We start from the raw sequence: 20,911 nt of genomic DNA, 5'->3' as shown, positions 1-20,911 counted from the left end.
GGGTGAGGATTGGTTGAGTGTGTGTGATTTTGTTCATTGCTAAAAAATTGGGGAAGTCTGAATACCCAAAGCTTGTCAAATGGAAGTAATGTTTTTGTGCTTTTTATGTGTTCGATAAAAGGTCTGAATGAAATTCTTGGCCAAACCATCGACATTTTCTGATTCATGGTCGTCTATGAAGCTTAACGCATGATCTATGCTTGAATAATGAATGGGTTAGTTAAAAATTGCTTGGATTGAAAAATAAAATTTAGGGCTTAAGCACTGTTCTCTGAAAAAGGTGAAGCTGGGAACGACAACATCGCAATTGCGAAGGCCTTTTCGCATTTGCAAAAAAGTGATCACAAGTGCGAACAGTCCATATCCCAGCAACCTTCGCAATTGTGAAGGATTCATCGCAATTGCGAACTAAGCAGACTTCGGTTCACTTCGCAATTGCGAGATTTTTGTTCGCATTTCCCTCCCTTGCTAACATCACAATTGCGATGAATCCTTGGGAATTGCGATATCAGAGAGTTTACAACTAGAAATCTGAAAATCCTGGAATTTTTTCTAAGTCTGAGTTTCGACTGTCCGATCATTCTTTTGGCATATTTGAGTCATTTTGCACTATTCTTCATAGCCATACCATGTTTTCACTCTTATGCTTTGTTGAAATGTATTATAATTGAAAAATGAGTGCGAACTCTAAAGAATCGGCAAGTGACAACTCCGTGGAAGCTGAACAGAACTTTGACCAAAATCGGTTCTTGTCATTGGAGTGTCAAGAACGGTACTTTGAAAAACTGATCTCGAAGAAGGTGCTTCCAGAAAGCAGTATACTGATGGAAGATGTCCAGGAATATCTTCCCGAGTTCCATCAAAGGCTAATGGACATGGGATGGAACTGTTTTGCCCCTCAACCTTGCCGAGCCAATGAGCAATGGGTGAGGGAATTCTATGCTAACCACCCAGCTATCTGGCTAAAAAAACCCAAGATGAGAATTCGGGGCAGTGCACTTTGGGCTGAAGATGTGAACAATTTCTATCATATGCAAGACCACGACATGACTCCATTCAGAGAAAAAGACTATGCTCTAGGAGAATGGTTGGTGTCCAAATTGTGCCCGGGTGCAGATGTTCCATGGGTAGTTGAGAAGAAGGGAATCACATCAAAAGAGTTCAATGTGGAAGCAAAGATATGGCTAGCCATATGCAGTCGTATCACCCCTGTTTCAAACACATGGAACGTCCCGATCACAAGAGCTCAGATGATAGCCTGCATCCTTGAAGGTATTCAGCTGAACGTTGGTGAACTCTTCATCAATGAACTAAGGGAGTATCGGATGCAGAACAATCCTTCATTTATTTTCCCGTCACTTATCACTGAGCTATGCCAGCTTGCTGGGGTGGAAGAGGCTCCAGGGGACAATTTGATAGAGCTGGGAAAGCCTCTGCATCCGTTGAAGAACAGAGGAGAGGGTGGCGCGGTGAAGAGCAAAAAGAGAAAGTTGGGTTCTTCTTCTGAGGTTGATCCGAGTAGTCAGCCATCATCCTCTGCAAGCGGACCATTTGCTGTGCTCAGTGAGGGGATGCGAGTGATTCGCGAGTTAGTGGCCGGCCTTCCCCAGGGACCTGGGGAGACATCTGAGGGACCTGCTTACATTTCAAAGAAAGATCTCCAGAAATACATTAAAGATCAAAGGAAGTAGGGGGATCACCTCAAGGCATTGGAGAAGGCCTATACTGAGCTAGCCAAGAAGCATAGTGAGTTGAACAGTTCCCATTGCAAACTGGAAAAGGCACACACCCAGATGGTGAAAAGGGAGAAGAAAAGAGATAAATTCTTTACTTGCATGTGGAAGGGTGTCAAGGGACTGTAGAAGGTCCTAAAGCCTCAGTATCGGATACACTCGACCAGGGTTGTGGATGATGATGATGTTCCTGTTGATTGGCCCGAGGAGGAAGGAGAGGAGGGTGATTCTAAATCTGATAGCGAAGATAGCACTTGATGCAGTATTCAAGGAGCACTTTCCACCATTTTTACTATATCATGTTTTGTTGCATTGGGGACATTGCAACATCTTTGGTTGGGGGTGGCTTCTTGTATAATTGTTATTCTAGTATAATTGTGGATATATGGCAGCTTAGTAATGTGATTGTTTTCATTTTGTTATTAGTATATTTCTATGTCATGTGTTATATTGGTATGTTGATATTAGTATGTTTAGTTACTTGATGTGTATTAGCTTCTTAAATATTTTATATTTAGTATGCTTTATGTTAGTGGCGATATCCTTGGTTTTCTTTATATCGCGGTTCTTTTTCCAAGGGTGCCAATTTTCTTCTTGAACCTGGTAATTGTAGAAAATTTTTGTCGACTTTTCCCTATGATGGATAGATTGACAACTTTCTTAAGGGAATTAGTCTTGTAGTTAGAATTAGCTTTTGTTAATTTTGGAAAATAAATGGTTTGAGTTGGGGTTTGTGCCCATTGACCAAGTTGTGGCTTGCTTGGTACCAACATGATTTAAACCTCGGTATATGAATTTTTGATTGTTGAAAAAGAAAAATAGTTGAAGTAGAAATGTCATGACTTTTAGACTCAAATTATGGCTCTTTGATTCACTAAATAGTTTCATATGCTATATGCAACCTCTTTGAGTCATTGGTTTCAATTGGATTTTGGATTTGTATTCCACTTGAATGTTCCTGTGCCATGTGTGGTGAGATTATTTGTGAGTTCTTTTGCATTACTTGTAGTCTAGAACTTGCCCGGAATGTGCTTCAAGGCGAAATCATAGACTAACTTGGTTTGAAAAATGACATTAGGCCTTCCTTGGACCGCTAGTACGCCTAAAAATTCCTACCCTTGAATATGTTCCCTAGTCAACCCATTTTGAGCCTTTAGCCTTATTCTTTGGCAACCATATTACAAGCTTAAATCCTTTGTTCTTAATTAATCTAGATTTTGGCACCGTACCTCCCTAAGTACTTTAAAAGTGCAATCATAGGCTAAAAGCCTAAGTTTGGAGGTGAAGGTTGGAAAAGTTGTGATATGGAAGTTGTTTGAAAAGGTGGAAGGTAGAGAGAGAAAAAAAGAGAAACCTTCCTTGACTTTGAAAAAAAACAAGAATATATATATATATTAAAGTGATAAAAAATTGTGAATAAAGGGAAGACTAGGTGTGAAATGGAAAGTGAAGAAAGGATGGAAAATGTCTTTGAAGGAAGTGGACTTTAATTGTAAATTTTGTAGTGCTTGGGGAGGTTTTGAGTCACTTTAACTAAAATTGTGCCCTACCTTAACCAGAAGCCTAAACTACAACCCTTTAAGTCCTAATTGATTTTGAACCAAGTTGTCTACATTAGTGGAGGAATATATGAAGGGCAAGCCTATGGTACTACTTGTATAAATTTGAACATCTTTTTGAGAGAGAGTTAATTCTTTCCATTTGATATCCCATTGTTGTTTTGAATTAAGATTTATGATTGTGGGATCCTCTCTTAAATGTGTGGGCACATGAAATTTGAGTTGTGAATTTAATCCCATTTTCAATTAGAAGGAATGACCAAAGAAAGTTGATTGTGATAGAGAGGCAAATTTTGAAGCTTTAGTGTCATGACTTGATTGCTACTTTGATTTGCATTAGTATTTGAGCACCTGAAGTATAATGAAGTTCATGAGAAGTGCTTGATAATTCATATGCATTAGTTTAATTGTTGGTACCAATCGAAATCATGCATTTGTGCTAAAAGTAGACCTTTTTGGCTTGACATGATACGGATATATTGTCGAGTTAGCAATTTGGGAAAGAGATTTTGTCGATTTCGTTACTTGAGGACAATCAATAGTTCAAGTTTGGGGGTGTGATAAGTTTGTATTTTACCAACTTATCTTGTCTTTAAACCTATACTTTTGCTATGTTTGAGTGATAAAATCATGTATTTAATGTCATTTACTTCTATTTTACAGGGTGTATGTGACTTAGAAGTATTGGTGAAGAAACCAAGTGAAAACAAGTCAAAAAGAAGCTTAAAAGAGGAAAAATCTGGGCAATGCCGAGATAGGTCGCAATTGCGACAAAAGCTTGGGAAAAGCGAAGTCAACTGGAAAAGTCATTCTTCGCAAATGCGAAGAGTATTTCGCAAATGTAAAGTCAACTGGAAAAGTCAGTCTTGGCAAATGCGAAGAGTATATCGCAAATGCGAAGTCAACTGGAATAGTCAGCGTTCGCAAATGTGAAGCTATGATCGCAAATGCGAAGTGAAGCAGCACAGGAAGAGTTGGGAATTGTGAACCTTTGTTTGCAATTGCGAAGATCGAACTTCAGGCCTGGGCAATTCTGGAATTTCACATTTTTTATCCCCAAACCATTTTTATACTCTTCCAAGCAGATATTTTGGACATCTTTTTGGCTTATTTTCAGTCCCTTAGACTAGAGAGAACAAGTATGAAGCTAGGGTTTGCACAACACACTTTGGTTTTGAAGATTTCAAGCTTTTGGTTAAGATTTTCTTACCCATTTATGTTTACTTCTTCATTTCATTTCTTTGTATTGAATATTTAAGTGTGTAGTATTTTATTCAACTCTTGAATCTTGTTTATGGAAATATTTATAATTAAAGTGTGGATTAAATACCTTATTGTGCTTATGTATTGAATGATTTTTATTTATTTATGAAGTGAGTTATTGTTACTTTAGTTATTCTTGTTCTTTTATGTTTCCAAAGGGATTAGCTAACCCTAGGACTTGCCCATTAACTCTGAAATGATTTTGGAAAAAATAATTTGGGGTTGGGAAAGATTAATTAACAAGAACGTGAGGCGTTAACCCTCATTTTATAGATTCTACCTAGGGACAAGATTGAACTACCTGTAGCCATTCCGGGTGTGCCTAATCTTCTAATTGTTTAGGGATAATTCGATTAGGAAGTCTTGTTAGTCTTCGGAAGAAGCTAATTAAGAATTATTATACGTGGCTAATTAACATAAACTCGCTTATATTTGTAAAATCATGAAATACATTGGATCGTTACTTGAGTGTAATTTCCGATGCATTCATACTTGTAGCCATTGATCATTTTACTTGCTTTCTAGGTTAGTTTACATTTCCGCATTTAGATATAATACAATTTTCAACCCAAAATTCTTAGTGTTTGGTATTGCGCGACTAGCGATAATTTTCTTACATTCCTAATCGCCTACACATTGTTCTCTGTGGGATTCGACCCCGACTCATAGTTGGGTAAATTATATTGCATGTGACCTTGTCTATTATTTTTTAGTAGTGGATTTGGACGTCATGGGTACTAGACATGATCAGGAGATAAAGGTTATTATTCCTAAGGCTTGGGAGAGTTAGATGGTTAGTTTTGTTATTAGAGAAGATTCAGCATATTGTGAAGAAATCCATCATTCTTCTCCTTTTCCTTGGTAAGCTCAGTTCTAAGAGCATTCCTCTCAGATTCTACCTCTTCCACACGAGCGTTGAGCCTTGCTATCTTAGCATCCTTGGCTTCATGTTCCTGAACCAGAGATCTGGCTTTGCTATTGATAGGAGTCTTCTTGGATGAACCGGGTTCATTTGGGATGGCATTGACTAAATAGTCACAAACAAGCAGAGTATTAATGCCAAAGTGATCCTTACTTGAGGCCATTTTCCATTCTTCAGAGGCATATTGCACCTATCCAGAACGGTAGTCAGAATAAATCCATAGGGGGTAGCATGAGCCTTGGAGCCATTGATAACCCTGTCCAGTAGCTTGATGATTAATGCAAGCCAATTAATTTGCCTTCCACTTTCCATTATCTATCCTTTTCTTCTTACTCTCAGCAAGAGCTTTTTGTAGAGCACTCTCACTCTGTTTCACCCTGCTTCTTGTGGCTCTTCCCTTTGGCAAGGAAGATTTAGTAGTTGTTAGAGAGGAAGCCTTTCGTTTCATTGAAGGTTTAGGAACACTAGGGGGTTTTGGAGTGGGAGTTCTTCTTTTCTTTGGGTCATAACTTGCCCCATCCTTTTTCAACAAGTCTGCTAGGGTCTCTTCAGTTGATGAACCAGGTTCATCTCCCTGTGCGCTTAGATTAACTAACCCTTAAGAAACTTCACCAGAACCACTTCCTTCTGACTTCTGTCCACTCTCTTCAACATTTTCTTGTTCAACCCCACAGATAGCTGGCACAGACAAATCAGCTCTAGGTGAATGATCAACCACTCCTTTCCCTTTTCCCTTTACATCACCACATTTACCCTCTTTTGTTTTTCAAATTTCTTTTTACCCCCACTCCTTCGCAACTCTGGTATTTCCACATCCCTGACAGACCCAACCAAAATAAACCTATTTTCTAAGTTTTCAGAAAATGAAGAACTTACATTAGAAGGGGATTCTGGAGTCTTCTATGAGTCAGAAGACCCAGGTCCTTCCCCTTCACTAGCAGACTTGTACGACTCAGAATCAGAGGAAGAATCAGAATCTCAAGCCTGACTTGCCTTCAATTGCTCATTGAATTTCTTTGAACCAGCCCTAAAAGCTACAGTTTTTTGAGCAAGCATTTTTACCCTTCTCAGCCTGGGTATGGGAGTTGTGTTAGGTGGAGGAGGAGTAGATGAGTTAGAGGGAGTGGGTGGTGGGGGAGTTCGAGGATTGTCGTGTGGGTTTGTCATGATCACTGGTTTCTTGAGAGAACTAGAGAGTTAAAATTTTTTGAGAAGAAAGCAAGTGATGAACGCAAGAGAGTTAGAAATTTGTGACGGTTTAGAATTGTGGAGATAGCAGGAGGTAATGATGTGTATTTAAAGGAAACACACATTTAATGTATAACGACATATTTATCAGTGGTCAATTAGAGGGTCTAATCAACCTGAATTTTCAGGTTTGAATGAGCAGTTAAGCTTCTCTAGATTTTAGGCAATTTTTATGGTTTAGAGTTCTAATGTTGACGGAATTGGTTCAAGGCTAACAGATAGATTTTTCTGAGGAATTGAACAATTGTAGGACTTTTGCTCATAATTTAAATACTTATATTTCCAATTGTGCAGAGTATAGAAAACATACCTCAACTTTTAGATGAACCCATACTAATGAACCATGTTCTTTATTTAGAATTCTCTTGAACATGCCTCAATTTACCATAATAGAGAAAATTTTGTAAGAGATCAGTGGTTCATATTAACACATGCCACAGGAGTATACTAATTAAAGTATGAAGCTGAGTAAAAATTAATCTATAAATTTACACAAGTTCAGATTTCCTAGCCAAATTATTTTTTCATTTTTTATTTTTTTTTCAATTTTTTTTCATTGTGCTTTCTGAGCTGGTCCTATTAGGTGATCTTAATCATCCCTAATTCCAACTTATTCCTCTCAAAGTTTTCTCTACACAATGCTTTAGTAAAGATATCAGCAATTTATTTATCAGTAGCATAGAATTCTATAGAGATCAATCCCTTCTCATAGTTATCTCTTAAGAAGTGGTGTCTAACATCTATGTGCCTAGTCCTCTTATGATGATCAGGGTTATTTTTCATACTTATAGCACTAGTGTTATCACAGAAGATGGGAATGCAATCAACTTCAATGCCAAAATCTACTAGCTGTTGTTTTATCCACATCAATTGAGCACAACAAGAGGCAGCAGCAACATATTCAGCCTCAGCAGTGGATAAGGCCACTGAATTTTGCTTTTTAGCGGCCCATGATACAAGACAAGAACCAAGTCATACCTAAGGTGTTTTTCCTATCCAGAAGGAAACCTGCATAATTAGCATATGCATACCCCGCTGGATTGAAATTGCTACCTTTAGGGTACCAAAGACACATATCAGTAGTGCCTTTCAAATATCTCAGTATCCTCTTGACAGCAGTCAAGTGAGATTCCTTTGGATTAGCCTGAAAGCGAGCACAAAGCCATACTCTGAAAACTATGTTAGGTCTGCTAGCAGTGAGATACATAAGTGAACCAATCATACACCTACCCAACTTCTGATCAACAGATGAACCAGGTTCATCTATGTCTAATTTAGTGGCGGTTTCAATGGGGGTGTCTATTTCCTTTGATTCATCCATTTTAAACTTTTTGATCAGCTCCTCTACAAATTTCTGCTGATGGATCATGGTTCCATTTGGGCTTTGTTTGATCTGTAAGCCTAAGAAAAAGTTATGCTCACCCATCATGCTCATTTCAAACTCACTCCTCATTAATTTGGCAAAATCCTTACTTAGTTTGTCAGTGGTTGCTCCAAAAATTATGTCATAAATATATATTTGTACCACAAGAAGATCCTTACCTTTTTCCTCAATAATAGAGTGTTGTCAATTTTACCTCTTTTGTAGCCATGTTCAAGCAGGAATTTGGACAGTCGTTCATACCATGCTCTAGGAGCCTACTTAAGTCCATAGAGAGCCTTGTCTAATTTGTAAACAGGTTAAGGACATTCCTTGCTCTCAAACCCTGGAGGTTGGTTGACAAACACTTCTTCTTTTAGGTAACCATTCAGGAAGGCAGTTTTGACATCCATCTGATGAAGAGTGAATTCCATGTGTGATGCAAAGGCTATGATGAGTCTTATTGCCTCCAGTCTTGCAATTGGAGAAAAGGTCTCATCATAATCTATACCCTCCTCCTAGCTATAACCTTGGACCACCAGTGTTGCCGTGTTTCTTGTAACTATTCCATCTTCATCAAGCTTGTTTCTGAAGACCCATTTTGTGCCAATTACTGATCTGTCCTTAGGTCTTGGAACCAGATGCCAAACTTGACTTCTCTCAAACTGATTGAGCTCATCTTGCATTGCATTTACCCAATATGCATCTTGCAAAGCCTCAATAACATTTTTAGCTTCAATAAGAGATAGTAAAGCATCAAAAGCACACAGATTCTTTAATTGTGATCTAGTTTTGACTCCAGAGGTTGGATCAGTAAATATGTTCTCAATGGGATGAGAACTTTGATATTCGTGAGGTTTCACAACAAACTGATTTCTGCTTGATGTTTCACCCATGTTCTGTTGCTGAGGAACAGGGTCATGAACAGGTTCCTTTAGAGGATTGATTTTAGTTTCTCTTTGATCAGTTCCCCTTGTCAGGTTGCCCTAGATGGAAGAACCTGTTCCATCACATGTTTCTTCTTTTGGTGCCACTTTAGCTTTAGCTAGACTTCACTCAAATTTTTTACCATCCCAATAGCTTCATCTTCATGTTTCTGTCTCTCAGAAAGAATGTTAGTTTCATCAAATACTACATGCACATTTTCTTCTACACACAAAGTTCTTTTATTGAACACTTTATATGCTTTTCTATGTGAAGAATATCCCAAGAATACTCCCTCATCACTTTTGGGATCAAACTTAGCTAGGGAGTCTTTTCCACTATTATGCACAAAGCACTTGCATCCAAATGCCCTAAGATGGGATATATTTTGTTTTCTCCCTTTAAGTAACTCATAGGGAGTCTTCTCTACAAGAGGTCTAGTCATGCATCTATTTATGATATAGCATTCAGTGTTTACAGCCTCTACCTAGAAGCTTTGGGGCAATTTACTTGAAAGAAGCATAGTCCTATCCATATCTTCAAGAGTCCTGTTTTTTCTTTCAACTACTCCATTTTGTTGAGGAGTCCTAGGGGGCAGAGAAGTTATGATCTATACCATGCTCATCAAAAAATTCAGCAAACTTAGCATTTTCAAATTCAGTTCCATGATCAAACCTGATGGATGCAAGTTGATTACCTAGTTGTTTTTGAGTTTTTCTAACAAAGGCAGTAAACATGTCAAATGCTTCATCCTTAGAAGTTAAGAATAGTGCCCAGATAAATCTAGAATAATCATCAACAAGTACCATCACATATTTCTTACCACCTCTGCTCAATGATCTTATTGGACCACAGAGATCCATATGAACCAGTTCAAAAGTCCTAGTCGTGCTTACCATTTTCTTGCTTTTAAAGGATGATCTTACCTGCTTCCCCCTTGCACAGGCCTCACAAACTTTGTCTTCCTTGAACATGATGTTAGGTAACCCTATCACCAAGTCCTTGGAGATGAATTTTTTAAGTTGATTCAAACTTGCATGACCAAGTTGTGCCACATGAGGGGATCATTGTCCACACACTCAATCAAGTGAGTTCATTTCTTGAAAGAGTAGACAAATCTACAATGTAAATATTGTTAACTCTTTTTCCCTACAAAACAATCTTGTCAGTGGTAAGGTTAATCACAAAGCATTTGGTAGAGGTAAATGCTACGAGGTTACGTCTGTCACACAGTTGTGATACACTGATTAGGCTATATTTCATGCCATCTATCAAGAAGATATTCTCAATGGAGTGTGAGTCTGTCTTACCTACCTTTCCAACATCAATAATCTCACCTTTCTTCCCATTTCCAAAGGAGACATTACCTCCTTTTAAGTCCTCAAGTGAAAGGAACTGGTTCTTGCTTCTAATCATATGTTTTGAGGAGTCACTGTCCATTTACCATATTTTGCTACTTCCCTTCACTTGGACCTGCAAAAAGAAATTAGGGGTTAGTCTTAGGAACCCAAACTAGTTTGGGTCCCTTTATATAGGCAAAGAGGTAAATCAAATTCCTTTTAGCCCACCCAAGCAGCCTATTTTTCTCTTGCACAAAAGCTTTGTTCTTTTGACTGGCCTTTTCTTTTGCATTACATTAATTTTTGTAATGACCAGTCTTGCCACGGTGTGTGCAAATTTTATTTTCAGGAAGAGTGAGGTACTTACTTTTGGGGTCCCATTTAGGTGCTTGGGTCCCATAGCTAAGTGCTCTCTTGTTGCTACTGTGATGTTCTTGTAGCTAGGATAGTGCATCAGAAGCCTTATTCCATTTGCAAGTTCTGTCTAGTTCATGCTTTACCGTTCCTAAGTCTTCTTTCAAGACTCTTATCTGCTCATCTTTCTTGAACAACTTATCCTTTATTTTTCCTAGATTTTCTTCTAAGGTGAGATGTGTGTGATCATATTTCTTCTTTACTGTTCCTTGATCAGCTTTCTTCTTTCCTGTTCCTAATTTCAGTTTTAAATTTTCAGACCTAAGTTCTAGGACACTGGTGTCAAGTTCAAGAACCTAGTTCTTCAACTCATTGTTTTTACTGTCACTCTCATTATCCGTAGATTTTAGATTTTTTCACTTGACTTTTAAGATCACACACTCCCTATACAGCTCTTCCTTCTCACTATTAATAATTTCAGACTCATCGATGAAGTCCAACAATAGTTCAGATAACCTTTCTTTAGACAGAAATTTAATCTTGTCTTTGAGATGAAGGACACTTACCTCTTATTCATCATCTGATTCTCCGATGGCCATAAATGCTTGTTCATTTCCATCTTCATCTTCTGAATCCTCATCTAATGTTTCTCCCCAAGTAGCAACCATAGCTTTTGTCGATCCTTTGTTCCTTTTTGGTTGAACCTGTTCCTTCTTCTTATTCTTTCGCTCAACCCTTTCCTTCTTCCATTCTATTTCCCATTAAAGACAATTCTTGATCATGTGATCATTCTTGCCATATTTGTAGCAGCCCTCGTTGGTCTGCTTCTTAGGAGCCCTTGGTTTGTTGAATGTAGTACCTCTTGAAGGACCATTTCCTCTCATCAGGTACTTTCTGAAATCCCTTGTGATAATGGCCATTTCATGATCCTCCAAATATGTACCTTCAGCTATTCTGAGAGCCAGGATCCTTTCCTTCTTGGGTGCATCCATTTTCATGGTTTGCCTTCTCATTTCATAGGTAGTGAGGTTTCCAATCAGTTCATCCAACTTGAGAGTAGCAATGTTCTTTGATTCCTGAATAGCAGTGATTTTTCTTTCCTAAGTCACTGGTAAGACTCTTGTCAAGATTTTCTCATCCTTGTCTTCTTCAAGGATAAATCTCCCAAGAGATTTATGTTCATTTGTCAGTGTTGTGAACCTTGTATACATCTCCTGGATAGTTTCTCCTTCCTTCATAGTGAAATTCCCACATTAAAAATATAGTAGTGTTCCTCTTGATATCTTTACTTGAGGAGTTCCTTCATGAGCCACTTGTAATGTTTCCCATATCTCCTTAGCAGTGGTACAACTTTGAATCCTGTTGTACTCGTCTGGACCCAGTGCAAACACAAGCCATTTCTTAGCTTTGGCATTCTTTTCTCATTTCTTCAAGTCTTCAGCAGTGCAGTCAGCTCTTGTCTTTGGCATGCCCAATCCTTCAACAGTCTTCTTTGTAGTGGTCAGGGGTCCATCAGTGACTATGTCCCAGAGTTCATAGTCTTCTCCTATAATGTGATCTCTTATTCTGTTCTTCCACCAATAATAGTACTGACCATTAAAGAGTGGAGGTCTAGCAGTGGATTTCCCTTCCCAGTTTCTAGGTGGTGCACTCATCTTGATATTTCCTAAGGTTGTTAACATCTTCAAGAATAACCTTCTCTGATACCAATTGATGTTTTAGACTTGAATACCACACAAGAGGTCGGAGTGATTTGTGTGGTGTCCAATTTTTGCCTAACTGAACTATAAAAGGGCCTGGTTCTTCTATATGTTCCAACTACTATTATTTGCGGAATAATAAGTAAAGAAAATAAAGAACACAAGAAATTTACGTGGAAACACCCGGCTCAAAAGGTGAAAAAATCATGACCTACTACTCAGTAGGATTTTCTCAAACTTCCACTAAAATCACTGAGCCAAGACAGCATTTACACAACTCTTTGTAAAACTAAGGATTAACTCTAGTCCCATTGTGGCACACAACCTCAGCTGCTACGACAACTTCAAGTTAACTATAACTTGAACACTCTAGGTACCTAATAAAATTTCTTCTATGAAAGCTGAAAGGTACAATGTAAAATCACCTACTACAATTGAACTAGAATAAAAGATAGACACTTGGAACTAGTTCTTCTATCTCGTTCAAGTAGCTTTAGAATTGCACACTCGAATCACATAAATTGCTTGCAAAATCACCTTGCTCTTTTTCTCTCAATTTAAGTTTAACTTCTGCTTGTGTGTATTACCTGTAAAAGAGAACAACACTGATATTTAATGGGTTAGTAATTAGAGATTGACTGGGATTCAAATGATACTCTTGTATCGTAGAAGAGTTTAAGATGATCTCAAACTCTAACACTGTCTTCTTCCTAGATTGTGTTCTCTTCAGCTATGGAGTCTTTCTCTACTTATCCAATATGCAACCTTTTTGATCAGATCAGGAGATATTACTTCTTGATAAGTTAGATTTATCTCCTTCACGTGCATCTCATATGTACAAGTTGACCACGACCGCGCTTCACAAGATGGACCCGGTCCATGTCTGAGTTCTTTTGTCAGTCTTCAAAACTTTACCTGTTCTTGGGCCAACACCGTAGTCCCAAATGTAAATATCCAGTACCGGGGGAATCTACCGGGTGCAGTCCCGTAGTTCCAATATAAATATGCAGGGGGATCTACCGGAATACCAATCTGTAGTCCCAAATAAGCAGGCAAGGGGGATCTATAGGGATATCGCCCGTAGTCCAAAAGTAAACACACAGCAACATCACGAAGAATATTAAACTCTATCCAATTCCACACAAAGGAAAAATAAGTATTTCTAACCTAGCATGCTGCACTAAATTCAAATAAGGTAGTTTGAGCAAGTTAAACAGTTAAGTCACTTAGACATGCTTCCCTAAACTAACAATAGGCTTAAATTTCTAGTAATGTACAACAAGGAAGAAAAACACAATCATGGTTACTTAATGAAAATAGGATTTTCAACAATTAGCATATGTACACACGCGTCACCTCACGTACAAGGTATTTCATATATCAACAATACCAAATCCTAAGGGGAGTTCCCCCACACAAGGTTAGGCAAGTCACTTACCTCGAACTAACTCAATCAACTTGATATCACGTTCTTGCCACGTGTACCCGACTCCAAATGGCCCAAATCTATTGAAAGTAATTGCATAATGCAAATATATCTTCAAGTAACTAATTCCACTTATTGATTTGAAGCTAATACGTCAAATTTGGAAAATTTCGTAAAAAGTCCCCCGGGTCCATGACTCGAAATCGGGTAAAATTTATAAATTCGAAATTATCACTCTCGCGAGTTCGTACATACCAAAAACACAAAAATCGGACCACAAACAACCCCTCAAATCCCCAATTCCAAGTCTCCAATTTCAAACCCTAAACCCCAAAATTTAACCTTTATTTCCCATATATTCCTTGCCCAAATCAGTATAAAATACAATAATAAAGAGTTTGAGTTCCAAAATTCTTTTGTCTAAAGCTCTCTTGAATCTACTCTAAAAACCTCCCAAACGCTCAAAAATCCGGATGAAAATGGTGAAGAAAATGGGAAAAATCACGACTGAACCTTTATATAGGTTCTGGCCCAGGATTTCCGCACCTGCGGACATTTCCTTGCACCTGCGGTCCCAGGTGCGCACCTGCGAGATTTCATTAATTTCACTAGGCTGCACCTGCGCTTCTTCTACCGCACCTGCGGTCTCGCAGGTGAGCTCAAACTACCGCACCTGCGAATCTGGCTTCCAAGCACATAGCCGCATCTGCGGCTCCTCAATCGCTTTTGCGATCATGCACCTACGGTCCCTAACTGCAGGTGCAGTTATGACAGAACTTCAGCAACCTTCAGATTTCTCCCAAGTCCAATTCTTCTTCCGTTAAGCACCCAAAACTTGTCCGAGGCCCCCGGGGACCTCAACAAAACATGCCAACTTCCGGAATTTCATTCCGACCCCGATATCAAAATGTCACTATCGAACCGAAAACTTCAATAATTCGACTTTTCGGCATTTCAAGCCTAAGTAAGCTACGGACCTCCAAAACACAATCCAAACACGCCCTAAGCCTGAAATCACCCAACTGAGCAAAAGGAACCAACAAAATTTCATTTTGAGGCCATCTTCACACTGCTCCAATTACGGTCCAAATTCTAAAGCTTAAACTCTCATTTAGGGACTAAGTATCCCAAAACACTCCGAAATCGAAAATGAACCCTCCTGACAACTTACAATAGTAGAAACAAACACGAAAAATGCAGTTAATAGGGAATCGGGGCATTAATTCTTAAAACGATCGGCCGGGCCATTACATGATTTGTTCCCCTTTTATAATTCAGGTTAAAAGGTTTGAATCCGCTGCCATCTAATTTTTATCTTCTTTATGTTTCCCTTTATACTTTGTCTGTTTTTTGTCTTTCTTTTATAGTTCTTTTAGTCAAATATGAGCTATATATACGTCGCAGGTGACCTAAGGAAACAAAATAAATGCACTGAGAATGAATGTAGGGAGACAAGAGTGAAGCTGTTAATTCACTTATCTGTCACACTAGAGTTGTACCTCAACTCAAATCAAAGTTACTTTAGATGCAGTATTAAATATATATGTAATAAAAGAATAAAAGTTTTGAATAAAAAATTTGTCTCAAATAAACATCTAAACTAGAAATTTTGTTCCAGACAAACACCAAAAATTGTAAACAGATGATTAACCCAAGCCAAGTAGTAACTCTATTACTGGTAAAATCTCCCATGACAAAATGATCTATCATCAAATTAATATACTCAAAGTAAACAATATATTTTCTACCAAATTATAAATTTTTTTAAGTTTTTCAATAAACATTAATCTATTGAAGTTCACACAAAACATGAATCTATTGAAAATCATTAATTTCACTATTTCTTTTCCACAGTAAATCGATGGAACTGAATAATTTCATAATATAAGAAAATTTGAAAGACGTAATAAAATTAAATATTAGTGAGTATCCTGTATCAATGGTATATGTGACTATAACATTAACTTGATCTTTAAAATAAAGGTTGACTTTGAGCAATTAAGTCTCCCTTGTTGATGGAACCCCAAACCTATGATCAACAACAAGACAATTTAATCCCCCCAAAACCCCCAGATATTGATCCAAAGTTCACCAAACCTAGCTTCAAAGACATGCTCATCACTCAAGATCCGATGTTGTTTGCAAACCTAGGAAATGATCATGACAAAAGCTGCATATTCATGGATCAAGATGATCAATCAAATACTCAATCCCTCTTGACAATCTTAGAAGGTATTAAATGTATCTCTCTTTCCCCTGAGGATAAAGCACGCATCTATGAGCCATGGAAGCACGCTATCATCATCAAATTGGTGGGAAAACGTATGCTACATCACTATCTAAAGAAAAATATTCAGGAACTTTGGAAGCCATCTGAGGATTTCCTACTAATTGACTTAGGTATGGACTACTACATCATAAGATTCAAAAATCAGGAGAACCTGGAAAAAATCTACGCAACAAGGACCTTGGTTTATAAATGGACACTTCCTCTCCGTTATCCATTGGAAACCAAATTTTGTTGCAACTAAGGAGAGGGTCACCAAATCAACTGTTTGGATTAGACTTTCTCGGTTACCCACTGAATTTTATGATGCAAAAATTTTGGAAAAAATTTGTAATGCAAATGGTCGGCTACTAAAAGTAGACGTATGTACATCAACAACTCTCTGTGGTCGCTATGGAAGATTATGTGTGGAAGTATCTCTTGACATGCCAGTCCAATCTTCCATCTATGTTTGACATCATAAACAAACAATCCACTATGAAGGGGAGAACTTCCTATGTACAATATGCGGCAGACTAGGACATATAGCACAAAAATGCCCATTTGTTCTTCAACTTAATAAGGACATTCCAAATGAAGCCTCGTGCAAGGACCCTCCATCCTCAAAGGAAGGTGATCAAGAAGTCTGGACAACAGTTTCTTTTTTAAAAAAGAAACAAAATGCTATGAAAGCCACCCCAAGATACCCCATCCCGGATAAACACAACACTGGCCCAGGTATTCCTGTTAAGCTTTTCAATGCTACCATGGGTAAGTATTTGAATACTAAATTTCTTCAATACAAATCTAAAAATGTTAATCAGTCTATGCATTTTCCTCCTTCTGTACTTAGAGACCAACCAAATTTGGCAATGGAAAACCACTATTCTATTCTAGACGACGAGCGAATGGTTTTGGATGAAACCACTAATGAAACCAATAAATAGACCTCTATTAACACTAATAATTATCCTATTAAGAAATTACCTAGTGACCAGCCATTGGTTTTGAATGAAACCACCTATGCTCTTAATAATAATCAAGCTTCCTCTATTACTAAAAATCTCTGTAATGAACAATTGTCTAAATTAGCTACTAACTCTGCCATAGAACAAAGAAACGTGGCAGGCAACACTAATCCTACGCAACATTTGGCAAAGTTGGCCATGCAAAAAAACTCAGGAAAAGATATTTCTACCCCTACTATGAAACAAGGTACAACTACTAACTATACCCTCCCTAGAGGAGACAAAAGTAATCAAACATTTGTTAACCATTCCCCCAAGCAAAATCCATTGCCTAGATCCGACTTCCATCACCTCCCAAAGCATGTTGGCCAAATGGCCATTGATTTAGAAACTTCTTGCCAAATGTCCATGGAACCCCCACATGCAAAAGAGTTGGAAATCCACCCTATAAACACTCCCCTTGGGGAAGCACAAAACCTACAAAAGCTCTTTCCAATCATTACCCCCCTAACCAATCCCCAACAATCATCCAAGAGTCCCCCCCCCCCCCCCACGCCTGCCCTAGACCTAATTAATAGTGTGGATACTCAAGATGCCAACCATTGCTTCAGCCAGCCGGAGAAGACAAAGGCTTCTCCAAATTCTTCAACAAACAAGATTAACAATGGAAAATCTGCCACTACCCAACCCTCAACCAGTCAATCCCCAGATCATATATGTCCAACCACCCCAAGCTCAAAATTACCAACCTGTGTCATGGATGGAGATGGGCCTCATGGGCCATGCATGCTCGTTCAACATCCAAGTGAATTGGCAAGACACAGTGATAATACTACACGAGACTCAATATCTAGCCCAACTAGTGACGGAGGGCAGGAGGTTGGCTATGAACAACTACTTGAACCAAGCTTGGCTGAACAATATACTTCAACCCCTAGCCCCGTCAGTGAACCCACAGTTGATCCGTGCAACGAGGAACCAATGAAACCTCCCTCCCCATTTCAATCCAATATACCCACAGAATGCCTAATGGATATGCCTTTCTTCATGCCGGAGAACATCTCCGAACTAAAACCCATACTCTTACCATGGGAGCAGCCACAGCAACCCCAAGAACCTCCAACTCCACCACCACCCCCATCCCAACCACAACATCCAGAAAATATTCAATAACCAGTGGAGGAAGCAATGGGAGAAGAGGAAGAGCCACTGAACTTCCTCTTAGAACGAGGCTAGAAATCTCAAGACTAGACGGGGTAAAAGTGTTTCTCTTTTCGGAGGGGCAAGAGAAGAGGCATGTTCTCAGTTGCCCATTGGCATTTTACAAATGCTCGATGGACATACGACCTCCTCAAGTCCCAATCGTAGGAAATCGAGCTATGATCCTTGTCCCGTCTCTTCGGAGGAATCCTATGATGGGAGAGGTAAGGGAAAATGGGAATCCAGCCAACTAAAACCTCAACTTATCCATGAATAGGCCAACCAATATCATTATTTGGAACATTAGAGGAGGAAATAATGACACCTTTAGAAGAAACTTTAGGGACATGGTGGACACTCACAGGCCTTGCTTGGTAGCTTTGTTAGACACTAGGATGGGTAACCATTTCGAGCTTTTGGATTATTATGGTTTTACTGAGTTCGTGGAAGTCCCAGCGGAGGGACAAGCTGGAGGAATTGTTGTGCTATACAATCACGAGTGGTCACTGTGCAAAATCTTGTATGTAGAGATCAAGAAATTCATGCTACTATTGAGGTAAACCCTATCCGCCAAAAATGGCTTCTTAGTATTATTTATGCTAGCACTAATGTTTTATGTCGTAACAAAATGTGGGAAAATATTCAATGTCTTAGTGATAGCTTTAAGGGACCTTGGCTTTTAGGAGGTGACTTTAATGATCAGATATCCTTAGTTCAAATGAAAAATTTGGTGGTAATCATATTAGAGATAGTAGAGCTAAATTCCTTTTGCCGAAGATTAACCATTGTAATCTAATTGATCTAGGGTACAAAGGTTCTAAATATACTTGGTCAAATCTTAGACACAAAAATAGAGGTTTGATAATGGAACGATTGGACAAGGTATTTGGGAATGAGGATTGGATTAATTTATTTCCAAAAAGCTCCATTATTCACCTACCTAGAACACATTCGGATCATAACCCCATTCTAGTTGAATTAATCCCCAAAAGCAATACCCTTTATAAACCTCCTTTTCAACTGGAAACATATTGGTGCAAGCACCCGTCCTTCAATTTTCTAGTTAAAAATAACTGGAGTACTAATGACTTTATTAAGAATAGTACCTCCTTTAAAGATAAAGTCATACAATGGAAACATCTTACTTTTGGTGATATCATGGGAACAAAAAGGAAAATTTTAGCCAGGATTCAAGGAATAGAAAACTCCATCCACTACCCTTATACTACTTTTTTACAAGATCTACATTTGAGACTCAAAAAAGATTTTAATGATTTATTACTCATAGAGGAAGACTATTGGAAATTAGGGTCAAGAATTAATTGGTTGAATGAAGGTGATTCCAACACTAAGTTTTATCACATAATGGCTACAAATAGGAAAGAAAGAATAAAATTAACTTTTTCAAAGATAATGAGGAAAATTGGATAAACGACCCTAATCTAGTAACAACCCATGTTTGCAACTACTTCTCCAACATTTTCACAACTTCTCATGTTAAGTCTAGTAGAATGAGCCCCTTAACTAATGTCACTCAGCATGTTATAAACTTGCAAAACCTTGATAAACCCATTCTAGATATCGAAGTAAAGCAAGCTATTTACTTTTTCAAGCCTTTTAAGGCACCTGGACCAGATGGTCTACCCCCCTTCTTTTTCCAAAGATATTGGGGCTTAGTAGGTAACTCTTTAATAAAAATGTGCCATGACATCTTTGAATCTCAAATTATCCCCAATGATCTTAACAAGACCTATATGTGCCTCATCCCAAAAATCCCTATTGCAAATCACCTAAACAACTTTAGGCAAATTGGTCTATACAATACGGCCTATAAGGTCATTACCAAAATTCTTGTCAATAGACTTAAGCCCTACTTTGACCACCTTATTTGCCCTTACCAAGCCAGTTTTATCAAGAATAGGAGAGCTTCAGACAATGCCATAATCATTCAAGAGCTTATTTCTAAAATCCATAAGCAAAAAGGCAATCAATCTCACATGATTCTTAAAATTGACCTTGAAAAAGCCTTCGATCGATTAGAATGGTCTTTTGTGCACCATACCCTAAATTACTTTAATTTCCCTCCTAAATTTAAGAAACTCCTGTTAAGTTGTATCTCTACAAGCTCAATTTCCAATTTGGTAAATTGTTCTACCACCAAGAACTTTCAACCTACCCGGGGAATCAGACAAGGAGACCCTATTCCTCCATATATCTTCATTTTATGTCTTGAAATGCTCTCAAGACTCATAAATCACCAGGTGGATATTAGAAATTGGGACCCTATTACTTTAGGAAAAAAAAATCCCTTCCTTTTCTCACCTATTTTTTGCAGATGATCTAACCCTCATGGCTAAAGCCAACCTTAAATCAAGCAGTACCATAAAAAAAGGGCTAGATCTATTTTGTACTCTATCAGGACAATCCATAAATTCAAAAGAATCTAAATTCATCTTCTCTACTAATTGTCATCTGCCTCTTACAAAGGATATTATCAACATACTAGCTATAAATAGAACTGACTCCTTTGGGACATACCTGGGATTTCCCATCCTAAATAAACACCCTACCCCTAAGGACTACCAATTCATAATAGATAAAATAAGAGCAAAGCTTGCCTCCTGGAAAGCCAAATTCCTAAACATGGC

At 38.2% G+C, this 20,911-nt stretch overlaps 1 protein-coding gene across 1 annotated transcript; it reads left to right on the top strand.

Moving 5' to 3' along the window:
* Nucleotides 17,820-18,236, top strand: LOC109229983 (anther-specific proline-rich protein APG-like). The gene has a single exon (XM_019395527.1). The coding sequence runs from the start codon at nucleotides 17,820-17,822 to the stop codon at nucleotides 18,234-18,236; it is 417 nt and encodes a 138-aa protein (XP_019251072.1).

Source organism: Nicotiana attenuata, chromosome 7 (genome assembly GCF_001879085.1).
Source record: "Nicotiana attenuata strain UT chromosome 7, NIATTr2, whole genome shotgun sequence".
Taxonomy (NCBI): domain Eukaryota; kingdom Viridiplantae; phylum Streptophyta; class Magnoliopsida; order Solanales; family Solanaceae; genus Nicotiana; species Nicotiana attenuata.
This window is presented reverse-complemented; position numbering and strand designations above follow the sequence as displayed.

Excerpts from the sequence above, each read along its gene's own strand:
- LOC109229983 (XM_019395527.1), top strand. The coding sequence starts at position 17,820 with ATGGATGGAGATGGGCCTCATGGGCCATGCATGCTCGTTCAACATCCA.